Source organism: Nicotiana tabacum, chromosome 16 (genome assembly GCF_000715075.1).
Source record: "Nicotiana tabacum cultivar K326 chromosome 16, ASM71507v2, whole genome shotgun sequence".
Taxonomy (NCBI): Eukaryota; Viridiplantae; Streptophyta; class Magnoliopsida; order Solanales; family Solanaceae; genus Nicotiana; species Nicotiana tabacum.
The window spans coordinates 129,785,911-129,800,728 of record NC_134095.1 but is presented as its reverse complement, the minus strand read 5'-3'; the positions used below and the strand labels follow the sequence as shown (position 1 = coordinate 129,800,728).

General features: G+C 35.8%; 1 protein-coding gene and 1 long non-coding RNA gene across 2 annotated transcripts; one reads left to right on the top strand and one right to left on the bottom strand.

Annotated features, from left to right (window-relative positions):
- Nucleotides 1-5,278: 5,278 nt before the first annotated feature.
- LOC107815277 (uncharacterized) lies at nucleotides 5,279-6,235 on the top strand. The gene is made up of 2 exons (XR_001654716.2): nucleotides 5,279-5,462; nucleotides 5,561-6,235. It is a non-coding gene; the product is annotated as an uncharacterized LOC107815277 (long non-coding RNA).
- Nucleotides 5,962-11,849, bottom strand: LOC107815276 (alpha-xylosidase 1). Its single transcript, XM_016640838.2, has 3 exons — nucleotides 11,467-11,849; nucleotides 10,503-11,191; nucleotides 5,962-7,900 (listed from the first exon to the last, which is right to left on the bottom strand). Exons 1-3 carry the CDS (start codon nucleotides 11,694-11,696, stop codon nucleotides 6,033-6,035), a joined length of 2,787 nt encoding a protein of 928 aa, XP_016496324.1. The 5' UTR covers nucleotides 11,697-11,849; the 3' UTR covers nucleotides 5,962-6,032.
- Nucleotides 11,850-14,818: the final 2,969 nt, after the last annotated feature.

The following is a 14,818-nucleotide window of genomic DNA, read 5'->3' as shown; positions in this document are numbered from 1 at the left end:
GGTATAACTGATTTTACTGCTTGGGATAGCGCTATATTGTGCCGTTATGAGATTTCATGTTTTCAGTCGTTATTTATTTTTATTACTCACTGGGTCGGAGTACTCACATTACTCCCTGCACCATGTGTGCAGATACAGGCAGAGCTGAGTTCGCTCCTGAGCGCTGATTCTTTCCAGACCAGGCGGTGACCCGGAGTAACGAGGTAGCTGTTGACGTCCGCAGCCCCGTTTTCTCCCTTATCTTTGTTATTTATGTAATTTCAGACTTTGTAAAATATTAGTAAACTCTGTAGTAGCTCATGACTTGTGACACCCCGATTTCGGGCTGAGTTGGGAGGATTTTCCTTATTCTATCACGTTTATTTCGCATTTAAGATTATATTGCCCATTATTTAGATTTATTCCTGCTAAGTAATTATAAAGAGATGTACTGTTTTGTTGATTGGCTGGCCTTGTCCTCACGAGAGGCGCCATCACGACCGGGTTGGGATTTTGGCTCGTGACAACCGCACTAGTTTTGTGCGGACCGCGGTCAATTTTGTGCGGTCCGCGGAGGTGGAATCTGTGGGGTACTCTATAAATACGAAGTTTTGGATTTTACTTGATATTTTGACCTAGAGAGCTCGGATTTTGGCGATATTTCGAAGGTTTTTCAAGAAATTCATCGAGGTAAGTGATTCTAACTCAGATTTGGCTAGAGTACATGAATCTATCATTGAATTCATCATTTAATTCGTGATTTGGGACGGAATTTGGGAAGAAATTGTAAAATCTTTCAAAAATGTAAAATGATGATTTGAAGGACCAATTGGTATCGGAATTGGATAATTTTTGTATGGTTAGACTCGTGAGAGGATAAGGATTCTAGTTTGTGAATTTTTTTCAAATTCCAAGATGTAGGCCCGGGGGTCGGGTTTGACCAATTTCGGGAATTTTATGGTAATTTGATTATTTTCGAGTGGGCTTTTTTCCCTTAGCATATTTTGATGGTTTGGTACTGATTTTGGCTAGATTTGGAGCATCTGGAGGCCGATTCGAGAGGCAAAGGCATCGCAGGCTAGAGTTTGGACCGGATAGAGGTAAGTAAAGATTGTAAATACTGTCCTGAGGGTTTGAAACCCCGGATTACACATCGTTGAGCTATGTTGAGGTGGCTTACACGCTAGATGACGAGCGTGGGGTAGAGCACCGCTGGGGATTGTGACTTAGTCCATCCCGAATGATTATTTTAATGCGTAATTGATAGTTAATTGTTTGATGTTATTATATTTTAGGTTGTATGCCATGTTTGGGGCCTTGTGCCGACTTGTTAAAACCCTCAGGGGCATTTTTACTGTCTTTCTTCACTCTATTTGTTTGAAAGCATATCCTCAGTCATGTTTTACCTGTTTGTTACTCAAATCTGGCTTTACCACTATATTCTTAAAAATGTGGAAACTGTTTTGGGTCGAGTTCCCTATTTTACTGATGGTCCGAGTGATCGTGAGATTGATGACTGAGATAGACTGAGAGTCTGATGGTGAGGTTAATGACCGAGAGAGGCTGAGGGCCAAGTTGTGAGGATTATATATCTATGGATCGGGGTGCACGGCATAGTAATATATATATATATATATATATATATATATATATATATATATATATATATATGTATAGATCGGGCTGCACGCCGCAGTGATACTTATATGGATCGGGCTGCACACCACAGCGATATGTTGGATCGGGCTGCACGCCGCAACGATATAGCGCTTGGGCTATAGGAGCCCCTCCGGAGTCTGCACACCCCTAGTGAGCGCCGTCAACGAGATATATGGATCGGGTTGCACGCTGCAGCGATATATGGACCGGGCTGCGCGCTGCAGCGGTTACTATATGGTACCTATTGAGTGTTAGTGCTGAGTGTGAGCACTGATTGGTAAGAGTTGAGTCACGAGTGGCTGAGAGGCTTGCCCGCGGGGCGATAGATATAAACATGTACATGAGTAATGCTTTGCTTGAGGGTCCTGTTTATGAACTTATTGATTTTCACTCCTCTTTAAAGTGAGTTTCTACCGAATATGTTGATTTATTTACTGCTTTCACTCACCTTTGTACTGAGCCTCCGTCAAAAATGTTGAACGAATGTTTTGAAACGACTTTCATTTAAGCTAGAGTTTATGAGATGTTCAGAATTTAATCACTGATTTGGCTTTGTTATTTCCATTGAGATTTTCATTTTATGAGGTGTTTATGATTCCTATTTTGCCCGAGGGGCTGTTTACGAACTATGTTTTGCCCGAGGGGTCGATTATGGTTTTTATCTCTTTTATTATAAATGGTATTGAACCCCTACTAAAACTGTCGGAAAGCATTTTCAAATGATTTTTACCAAAAGGCTGGAATTTAAATGAGACGATCGACTCGTATTCTGATTTGAAAGGCCGTTGTGCTTATTGAGTTTATCATAAATGTGGATTCATTGTTTCATACTGCTCAGTCTTTATTTATTACTTACTGGGTTGGAGTACTCACATTACTCCCTGCACCTCGTGTGCAGATTCAGGTATTTCGGAACCCGGTAGCGGGTGTTGATTTCTCAGACGCGGAGTCATCGGAGTTAGCAAGGTGGTTGCATGACGTTCGCAGCACTGCTTCCTTCCTCTTATTTTCATTACTGTACTTAGTACACTTTTGACTATTTTTGTTGTATTCAGGCCTTAGTAGATTCTCATGACTAGTGACACCCTGATGTCAGGCTTGTATGTTATTTTCGCACTGTTTATTCAGACTGATGTTATGAGATATTGTTTAATTAAAGGCTTAAAAATGACTCTTAATGATTAAAGGGTTAATGTGGATGTTGTGTCGGCTGGCCTTGTCTTCACGAGAGGCACCATCACGACCGGGCCGGTTGGGGTTGTGACATAATCCCATGTTTCACGCCATGAATACAGTCGAATACACTCGAATACAACAACTGATTAACTTGACTTCTTTGATTTACGTCTATTTTTGCTGCTGTATTCATGAATACATTAGTTTAAATACATCTAATACATTTTATAACAACAGAAAACGTATCTACAATCCATAATATAGCAAATGATATCTATAGATAGCTAATTACCACTAAAAGATAGTGCTTTATGAAAGTTTCTCTAGATTAAATGGGAGTGTCCAAATAGGCTTCCTCCATAAAACATACACTACACTTAGTTTATGGGCTACCATTGATACCAGCTCATCGTACTTGGCCCAACTCAAAAAGTTTTTTGCCTTATACTTTCCATCATAGAGATTTTTACATATATATACACTATTGGAAACTTTATTACCCTCTCTACTCAAGTTTCACTTTAATTACCTCCTATATACAAAATTACCAATTATGTATATTTTTAGGATTTAAGGATAATTAATCAATTCCTACATTCACTCGCCCCCACGTTTCTCTCTCTTTATCTCACCCCCACGTTTCTCTCTCCACATCCCACCCCATCCCCTACGTATCTTGCACAAGAGAGCAACAATTCCACCATTGATAGCCATTAAAAAGCTTTGAATTCGAATTTGGGTTTTCAAAAAATATTACTTGTTTGAATTGAGTGTTGTTGCAAACAATTGAGAATTCCCCCTACGTCTCTCTCTATCTCTCAATCCCTAATTCCAGTAATGTAAAGTAAAGGAAAAGAGAGCAGCAATTCCACCATTGACAGCCATTAAAAAACTTTAAAGCTTTGAATTCGAATTTGGATTTTTAAAAAATATTATTTATTTGGATTCGATGTTGTTGCAAACAATTGGGAATATGATTTAAAGTTTATATCTCAATATTGAGGGTGTTTTGGTGAAGATTAGACCTGATTTTGGCTGAATTTCAGATTGAAACTCGAAGAAGAAGACATGACATACATTATACTGCAGAAATTATAGTAAAGTTGTAGTAAAATTGTAGAAAAATTGTATTCTGTTTATTTATATTTTTTATTTATTTAAGTATTGTATGAAAGTTGAACAATATTGTATAAAAATTATATTTAAGTTGTATGATATTGTAGTTGTATATAACTAGGTAGAAATAATGTACGAATATTGTAGATACGTTATAGATAGTTTGTAGATAAGTTGTATAATATATAATTAAATGTATGAAATTTATTTTACTATGTATAAATCAGATACAAAATATACAAAAGACATATTGTATCAAATTTATATAAAAATTGTATTTAAGTTGTATGATATTTTAGATGTCTTTTACCGAGAAAAGCTAATGTATGAAAATTGTAGATAAGTTGTATACTATATAATTAGTTTTATAAAATTTATTTTTACTATTTAAGTTGTTGTAAATATTCAAATTTCCATTAAATTGGTGCGAAATTTATTTTTAATTCGTATGTTGAAGTACCATACATTGTTCTTTTCTGATTAGTTGATTTATTAAGGAAAGAAAAGTAGAGAATAAATTCCAAATCAACTCATGTGCACTGATTCATTTTTTTTAATGTAAAAACTTCAATATTGATGGGAATTGAATGATTTTGGTGGAGAAATTTCGAGTTTCACATTAAAAGCGCCCCCGTCGCACTTCGGAGAAACTGACTTTTATGTGAAATTTGAATTTTGTGTGAGAAATTAACTGGGCAGCATAGATTCTTGTTGGAAATACTAATACAAAGCTGAAATTAAAGTTTGGAGGCGATTGAATTTAATTTGAAATATGCTAAAACTTCAAATCTGCTCAATTATACTTTTTGATTACTGCGATTGGTGTAAATGTACACTATGGGTGAAGTTAGCAGATTTAGTTGGGAAATTGTTTACTCGAGATATTATGAACCATCAAAGTGTTCTATCTAATGAAGTCAAGTTAAGCACAAAAGTTTAAGTTATAGAATCTTCGAAATAGTGAATTATTTAGCAGATTTCATGCCTGTTCGAAACGCGAATCATAGTATGCATTCTTATGGGAATGAGAATGAAAAACAAGAGATACTTTTTCTCGAAATATGGACAAACGGAAGTTTAACTCCGAAAGAAGCACTTCAGGAAGCATCCCGAAATTTAATTGATTTATTTATTCCCTTTTTACATATGGAAGAAGACAACTTATATTTACTGGACAATAAACACACGGTTCCTTTACCCCCTTTTACCTTTCATGATAAATTGGCTAAACTCATAAAAAAAAAAAATAGCTTTAAAATCGATTTTTATTGACCAATCAGAATTGCCTTCTAGGATCTATAATTGCGCACTATTTGAGCCAAAGATGACTGACTTTAAACACTTAAAATATCCAACATCAGTTTATTGCAAGGCTTTGAACGACAGACACAGCTAATGACAGAATATCATTGTCGTATACGACTTGATTTCAATGGCATTCTCTCTTCTGACTACTTGATTGAATGATATGAATTTGCTATCGTACAGTTCAACGGTTTGGCATGGCTTTTCTTGGGTGTTCCCACCAGCAGGTAATGTTCAAGCATACTCAGTAATCCTTAATTCTCCACTGTGCACTTTGCTGATTAAGATTTATAACTATGAGAATTTTCTTGATGTTGTATGGTAGGAATTCGAGAAAATGAAGGAGAAAGGCAGAACCTGGAGAGAAGAGGGGAGAGAGAGGAGAGAAAAAAGGAAAATAGTATAACTAAATTCCTTGATTGAAGACACAAATAATGGATTGTGAGCCTTTTAAGGTGGATTGTATATATTTTGTAAACACTTATTTATGTAAGGTACTTAACTAAACATGGACATTAAGGGTAATAAATTTTCAAATAGTGTACAAGAATGAAAAAATCCCTACTTAGAATTTCAAGTTGTTGTTTCCCCTAAATCAGACAGCACAAACTGACGATAAACTAATACCCTTATGTAGCACAAATAAAGTTACCATTAGTTTTGCTAAGAATCTGCATTTTTAGTTTGATATAATAGTATTAGAAAACATGGTAAGAGTAAAGATTGTGAGGAATCCAATTTTTAGGGCATAGGCAATTTGTCCACACATTAGAATTACAGTGTTCTCAAGCTAAGTTTCACATTTTCCAGGACATAACAAAGTTCTTCCCTAAAGGTAATTCCAGTCCATGAATATCCATCATCATACTCTTTCTCTTATCTCCTCCATCGTCCGAATTGTCTATGTACTTGTGTTCTGCTGTGATAAACTGCACTCTTGAAGTGCCTTTTAATGGTTGTCCATCGACGTTAATTTCAAAAGCTCCATCAATGCCATTTGTACCTAATACCATAACCTTCTCAATGAACCATCCTTCATCCAATGCAAACTTACCTTCTTGAACTTCTGACCACAACTTCACTGTTCCATTACTTGCTGTTGCATAGAAATCAATATATGTTGAGTGTCCATTCCCTGATTTCATCTCTGGAAGCTCATCATCGTCGAGGAAAAGATTTCCTTTAGCTTGTAGATCTTTAGTACCTGATGGAAAGGTTACTATGAGGGTAAAAGGTGTCATTCTTGCTTCTTTTGATATCATTCCACCGCGCTGCATTGGTACTATGGCGTTTTGGTACAAATGTACATTGACCACATTTAGAGGTGCATCTAGTTTTACATAGTGTGGTTCTGTTGTGACAATGGCCTGTGTCATATCGAATATATTGTACCAAGTGCCTGGAGGAAACAAAGCTTTCACCTCAGTTTTACCCTCGTCTAGCACGGGTGAGACCATGACACTGCTTCCTATCAAGAATTGTGTGCTCACGTCGTAAAGCTGAGGTAAATTTGGGAAAGAGAAGAAGAGTGGGCGAGCAATTGGCGCACCAGTAGTATGTGCCTCATAGTTCAAAGTGTAGAAATATGGAAGTAACTTATATCTCATTCCTAAAGCATTTCGAGCAGATTCAGCCACACTCTCCCATTGGTAAAGTTCTTGTCTAGGGGAGTAGTAGTTCGCGTGATCCCTTGAGAAAGGATAGAACGCGCCAACTTCAATCCAACGGTTGCAAAGTTCCTCTGTAGGTGCTGGATAGAATCCACATATATCTGAACCAACCATCGGAACACCAAATAAGCCAAAATTTAACATTGTAGATATTGAATATCTCAAATCATCCCAAGTTGCTTTGTTATCCCCAGTCCAATGTGCAGCATAATGTCCTGAACCAACAAACGTGGAACGAGACAATATAAACGGGCGCTTGCCCTGGAGTCCCTGGAGAGCCTTATGAGTTGCAATAGACTGAGAAAAACCATAAATGCTATGAGCGTCATATTCTCTAACTCCATTATAATGAACTGCACTAGTGGCTATTGTTTTGTAGCCAATTGGTGCTTGTATTCCAGAAGCATTTATCTTATAAGGCGGATCGTCCCATTTAGTATTCGTTATGTTCTTGCAATCTAAGCAACAAATCCAACCAGGACCAGTACCATTAGGACATATCCTGTTTTCAGGGATTGTGCACAAACCAGAACAAAAGTTGGAAACTTCATTCATGTCAATCCAGAGTCCATCAACAGGAACAAGTTCATGGAATCGCCTAATTTCGTCGCCCCACCACTCAACAGTTTTCGGGTTGAGAAAATCAGGAAAGTTAACAGCACCAGGCCAGACTTGAGCTAAATAAGGCTTGCCTTCATATTTGATAAAGACATCATTGGCTATACCTCTCTGGTAAACACCATAACTACTATTAACTCCGATTCCAGGATCTACGATGACAATGTACTTCATGCCTCGTGCATGAATTTTGTCCAAGAATGATAATAACTTCGGACGAGGGTAGTTGACAGGGTTGAGAGTGAAATCCTTTTTCCCATCCATGTGATCATCGTCGTTCCAGATCACGTCAAGAGGGATCTTGGCTTTCTGGTAGTTCTCGACAACATCCTCAACTACAGATAAATTGTGGTAACCCCATCTGCATTGATGGAATCCTGTTGCAATTACCAAGCAGGAGATAACTTTAATAAGGAGATGGGCAATGAGATATTACTAGCATTTACCAAACATCAATAGTCTAATTAGAATCTAGTGTGTGATAAGTGAGAAGAGCATGCTGAATTTACTAAGGGTAAATTACAACAACAACAACAATAACTCGGTAAAACTCCACAAGTGGGGTCTGGGGAGGGCAGAGGCACATTCAGGATTTAGAGGTTGCGGGTGCCGCAATGTTTTCGAACATAGATATATTGATATTTAATTACATGTTTCCAACTGAGGTAGTTATTTAACCGGTTTGATCCATTTCGGGTTTCGGTTTGAATTATTCATCTTTTTGACTTATACAAATAACTGATTAAGCAAAAAAAAATAAAAATATTAAGACAACCTACAGTAAAGTACAACTATGCTTGACATTGCTTATATCACAAAATATAGGAGAATCACACTCCTTCCAAAATAGTTTGGTTCAAAGTTAATAACTATAACATTCATGAAAAGATAAGAATGACTTAACAATTTTAATGACCTTAGAAATTAGATGTAGTTTAATTTTATCTAACAAAACGTTGCTAATACATTAGGAACATTTACAGCAAACATTGACTAATTCTCTTCTTTTCCTTCTTCTTCTTCTTCTTCAATTAGCTAGACGGGCAACCAAAAGGATTAAGAGAAGATTAGAAAAGAAATAATAACAAAACATGTAACTATGTACATCTAGAGGACTCGAAAAAGGGGATGGTACGGGAAGAGAATGCTTAAGGATATGAGTTTTGAGTTTTGAAATTGTGGTTGTTAAAAGGAATTGGTTTCTTTAGCTTAAAAAATGAAAAAAAGATAACATTTTCATAATAAAAAGACTAAAAGAAAAGAAGATAAAAGATGAAAATGTATGAAGAAAATTGTATTCGAACTCTGGCACTTGGACACAAAAAGACACCACTCTACCAGTGGGACCTAGAACAAGTTTGTTAATCCGGGCGCCATTATTTGGTTTATACCCAATTTCTTCTAAATATACATAGAATATATGAGTTTCGACCAAGGTTTGCGGGTGGCGTGGCACCCCCACCTCCCTTAATAGATCCGCTCCTGGGGGAGAGCCTACTCCGAGAGAGTAGAGAGGTTGTTTCCAATAGACTCCGGCTCAAGAAACGAAAAGAGACAATATATCAGTACCATCAACAAAAACTATGGAATATTAGTAAGGGTGAATTACTAATATAAAAAAGATTTAAGTAGCCTGTTATAACTGGTTAAACTGCACTAATGAACCAAAATTTCTTTATATTGTCAGTGTATATTTAACACCTTTAGATTTATCTTGTTTTGGGATTGATATTAGTGCAATTTAGACTATAAAGTTCTCTACCAAGTATAAAGGTCCAAGAGTTCATCACTCATTTGATCAATACCTACTACCACGACCTGCTTAATGTCATTATGAAAGTGTTTTATAAATTACAGAATTTAAAGCCCTTACGTGGAGTGATGGTCGAAATATTCCATGGTGCATAACATGATAAGCCAAAATGGGAGGAAAAATAAAAGAAATAAAAAAAAATAGTTCATCATATTATGATTTGTTTATGAACTCAATCATTTCATACCTACCATCCTCTTCAAACGTTATTGTAAAAGACAAATTGAATACTTTCCCTTTCCTTCTAAGCATATTCCATTAGTAGTTATCATTTGGCCTTCTAGAATTAAATATACAAGTAAACAGGCTAAGTATTTTTTTTTTTTAAAGAATTATCATCTTCCTAATAGATATTACTGTAATTCCATTAAAGAGGAGAACTGTGAATATGTGACTCAGAGACTGTACTTTTTCAAAATTCCCAATAGCTAGTAAATTGACAGAAGAGTACATTACAAAAACAATAACAATAACAATCCAGTGAAAATCCTACAAGCGGGGTCTGAGGAGGGTAGGATATACGCGTCCTTGCCTCTAATTTGGGAGGGCAAAGAGACTGTTTCCGATAGACCCTATACCGACAGAAGAGTACATTAATTTGCTAATAAAGCAATTATTGAGATGGTCCACGTGGTACCAAACTTCTACCTGGAAAGGAAAATTTTGGTAAGGGAATAAGGCCGGTAGACAAAAGCAGTGTTTTTTGTTTTGTCCAAAACACGGTATCTTCTAACACAAAAAACAAAGAACAGCCAAAACTCATGAAAGCAAAGTCACGGGTTTTATTTCCTACTAATGAAGACAAAACCTAAAACTACAAATATTCTCCACCGCCTCCTTCATCCCAACTTGGCAATAACTATGGATTCAGGATTTATATTAATTATTATGAGTTTTTCTTTTTGGGTTCCATCCGTGTCCGGAAGTCCCACAATATTGATGGGTAAACTGCTCTCTAACAAAGGCGATCGTAGAGATTGGCTAGGTGTTCAGTGTACATAATTGATGACCAAAAAATTATGTTATGCTCCTATTTGTTCACAAAAGTTCGTTACACAATATGTCACTTTAGAAAATCAAGAAGAGACCAATAAGGCATGGGATCAAAGAGTATATATCACCATTAATACAAATGCAGTGAAGAAGATAGAGAATTTTGAACTTACCAAAAGACCAATAAGGCATTGGAGCAGGCCTGCCTATGAAGGAAGTATACTGATCAACAACAGCAAGAGGTGTAGGACCAGCAAAGAAGTAAAAGTCAAAAACGCCCCCAATCACTTTGTATGTTAAAGAATCTCCTCTGTAAAACACATCCATTCCATTGCTATTTAGCAACAAAACTGCATGAGCACTTGCCTTTCCATTCACATTCCTCAAATCCATATACATAGGATGAGACCCATACAAATCAATATTCAGATTAAGAGCTGATACATCAGTTGTGTACAAAGTGTAAGGATCATTAGGGTATAGTCTTATCCCATGGGGCTGTGTGCTTTCTCCTAGGCCATATAAAGAAGCATTTTTAGGCAATTTTGTGGATACTTCAAGATATTGGTCTTTAAATACCAAATTGCTATATGGGTCTGAATCATCAGAGCTGGAATTGAAAAGGTTCTGTCCATTTGATTTTCTTTTAACAGAAAAACTAAAAGGGTCATTTGTATAGCTGAATATTAACTCATTTCCTGAATAATCTGATGTTGCTAGTGGCAAAAGGTTCTTTCTTGACCTACCAATAGTTTGTTTCAATGATGGGGGTGTTTCTCTTGGTAATAAGTTGTAAGGAACTTCCCATCTTTGTTCTTCTGCATCAGTTATATGAATTCTCAAACGTTCATCTGTCTCATGCCTGCATAATAATCACAACATTAACCTAAAGATCATAATTATTTTCAAGTAGAGGCGGATACATCGAAATATATATGTAAAAAACTACTAAAGTTTCAATAAATATTAAATTTCGAATCTATAATTTTAAGATAATGTGTTGAGTTGTAAGAACCTTAAAATTTGAACGCATAAAGTTTAAATCCTAATTCTGTCTTTGTTTTCAAGTATGATGTTCATGCAAGTCCAAGACATGATCTTTTTTTTTCTTTTTTGAGCGAAAGGCTAAAGACTTACTTAACATAGAGCTGCAAATGAGGAATGTCTGGCCCATAAATATTGTTCTCCTCTTTAACTTGGAGGTGTCCTATAAGGCCTCCATCAGGTGTCTTTTCTATGGAGATCAACTTGTAACCTTGACCAATCTTGGCTGGAGTTGTGTTGACAAAATGAACACCAGCTATACATAGAATCAAGATTTGTAAGAAAGTAAGGGGAGAAGTTGACAATAAAGAAGAGAAAAACATGATAATGTAGTGAAATTAAGAATCAACTATAAGTATGGAGGGTAGCCTAATATGTGGCACTTGGCAAGAGTGACTGTTAGGAGTTCTTTTGGGGCATATATTGGCAAATGAAGTCATATAATACTTGTGAAATAGTTGAAGATGATTAATCACATAATCACTTCCAAATTATCATGTGATTTTGATGTTCTTTTGGTCCCACCTGTTGAGAAATCTCTTATTGTTTTCCTCCATTCTTATATAAGAAACAACCTCTTTACTGGTACAAGGTAAGGGTATGACTGTGTACACACTATCTTTTCCAGACTCCAAGACTCCACTTGTGGAATTACGCTGGGTATGTTGCTATTGTTGTTGTTCCTACACTTGTCACCCAGGGCGGAACTTTAATACTAGGTACGGGTTTGGACAAACCCAATAACTTTTACTTAGACCTCATATTTAAATTAATAAATTTATCAAATATATGTATAAATATTCAATTATAAATATAAGAATTAGAATAAACTATAAGTTTGTGCCTATAAACTTCAAATTCAAGCTCCGTCTCAACTTATCATTGGCTTTAATTATATTTATTGTAATAACTACCGAGGAAACTGAGTTTAGCCTTCTGTCACTTTTGTCACCCAATAGATCCTATTAATCTCCCTACCTTATCCTGTGACATAAAATAAAATTACTGAAAGTGAATATTGGTCTTTCATGTTTTCGTGCTTTGTTACCATAAAGCACGAAAAGTCAGATAAAATGAGGAGTGTGCATATCTTTAGTTAACATTGGAATTGACAAATCTAATTTTTGTTTTGTTATTAAGAGGTGAATGTATTCTACTAAATATTTTAAAAGGATATTCCGATTCACAGATCATTTCGTATTCACGCATGGTTCGGAAAAAGGCCAAAACTCCAACCTACCCTAATGCAAGCATTAATTATTGTTTTTATGACTCGAAAAAATTTATTCTAGTAATAAATATTTTATTTAAGGTAAATACAAAAAGAAAAAAACTTCCTTTTTACATGAGATTTAGAGGGTGTTTGGATTGGCTTATAAAAAGTAGTTTTTAAACTAAAAGCTAAAAGTCATAAGTTGGTAATACCCAACTTTTGACTTTTGGCTTATTTTTGTACTTTTTATGCCTAAAAGTAAGTGCTTTTAAGCACTTTTTATCATTGTCAAACACCACACAAACTAAAAAAGTGCTTAAAAGTCAATAAGCACTTAAAATAAGTCAATCCAAACACCCTCTTAGACATTCATTAAATCTCATGCTTCTACTAATAACTAGTTTAATTTAATGAAGCTTTAATGACCATAATTACTCGGATGATGTATAAAACACATGATGAATCTTCAAATAAGTCCATTTATTTTTGTGATGAGTCATGTGGTACTCGAGAAAATTGTTGAGTGCGCAACAAAGTTTCACACTAAGAGTTAGTAATAAGAAAAAAAAATGTTGCATATAAAGCATTAAAATTACTCTTAATAAATTGATCTAACAAAACAATTTCACACCATATTAATATTAAAGGAAAAATTTCTTAGGCTGGCCTTTTCTAGTTAGAGAAGGGCAAGCCATACACATGCCAAAGACTGAAAGTTTCACTTGCTTTGCTTGTGGATTTTAGTGCCAAATTCATGCACAAACAGAATCAATAACAATTGTCCTCAACTAAGTCAGAGACAATGTTTTTGGCTTATTTCAACTCTAACCCTATTCCGAGACTACCACTGTGATTAAAAATTTTGTCTATGCCTTGTCCATTTTGTCTCTCAGTCATGAAAGTTTTCGTAAACCTGAATTCTTTATATCCATTGTGCAGTGATGATGCAAGGCCTTGGCGTATAGTATCAATAGTGCATAAAGTTTGGACAACTTGTTGGTTCTATTAGGCGAATTTGCCTAAAAGCTGAAATGGAGAAGCAAGTTCTTGAACAACTCAATTATGGATATACGGTTCTACTTTTTTTGTTTAACCATTCGATGTCCGAAACCTACTAACCTCACTAATCCGAACATGGTGCTTCAGAGTACATAGACTTTGCTGGGTAACGCCAACATTCTGCCTGTGGCAAGGCTCATGGGGGGCCTGGGGTGGCCCAGATCGGAGTCATGGTCGAACATGGCGCTTGCTTGGTGAGCTTGGTTAAAAAATAAAGTTGTGCCCTTGCTATAAGTTATAACTTTTGGCATGATGATAAGTGTTTGATCCGACCAAGTGGTATCAGAGCCAAGATCATGGGTTCGATAGAGCAACATGTTGCATGAGGCAGGTGTTGGGAGGAGTATTATTGGGTAATGCCAACGTCCTGCCTGTGGCAAAGGTCGACAAGGGGCCTGGGTTCAGAGGCGGACTTACGTTGTAGGTTGAGGGGTCACGGGACCGTTAACCTCGGCAAAAATACTATATATATATATATATATATATATATATTTTTTTTTTCTATATATCTATCTATACATATATATGAGACCCCTTAAATATTTTGCTTGTGCCCCCAAACATAAAAAGCAGACGAGAGAAGTGGGTGTTGCGCGCCTAAGTTCTGTGCTTTGCTTCTCCTCCTTCCCATTTTAGTTCTTGCTTTTTCTCCTCCTTGAATACAACATAATTTATACTTAGCACAACATAATTTATACTTAGCAAATTGCTTTATCTTTACTTTTATCTTCTTCTTTTATTGAATTTAATTACGGTTTAGCATTAACACATAATGATCAACTTAAATTATTATTTTTTTCGAATTCCTCCCTTAAAATTAAAAGCCTCAAATTGCAACTTATCTCTCCAGAGATAGATAAATATAAATCCTTCTGTCACAATCTTCTTCAACAATCACTTTGACCCCGACTCGATAATGGCAACTAAGAGTTTGAGACTCTTCTTTGGTTCTTTGACTATTAACATACCCTTAGGGTGTGTTTGGTATGAAGGAAAACATTTTCTGGTATGAAGGAAAACATTTTCCGGAAAATATTTTCCAATTTTCCCATGTTTTGTTGGCTTATATGTTTTGAAAAATATTTTCTTTATCAACTCATTTTCCTCCGCTCCCATAGAAATTTTATAGTGTGAAACATGCTTAGTCAAATACCTTCCGCTCCCATAGAACCC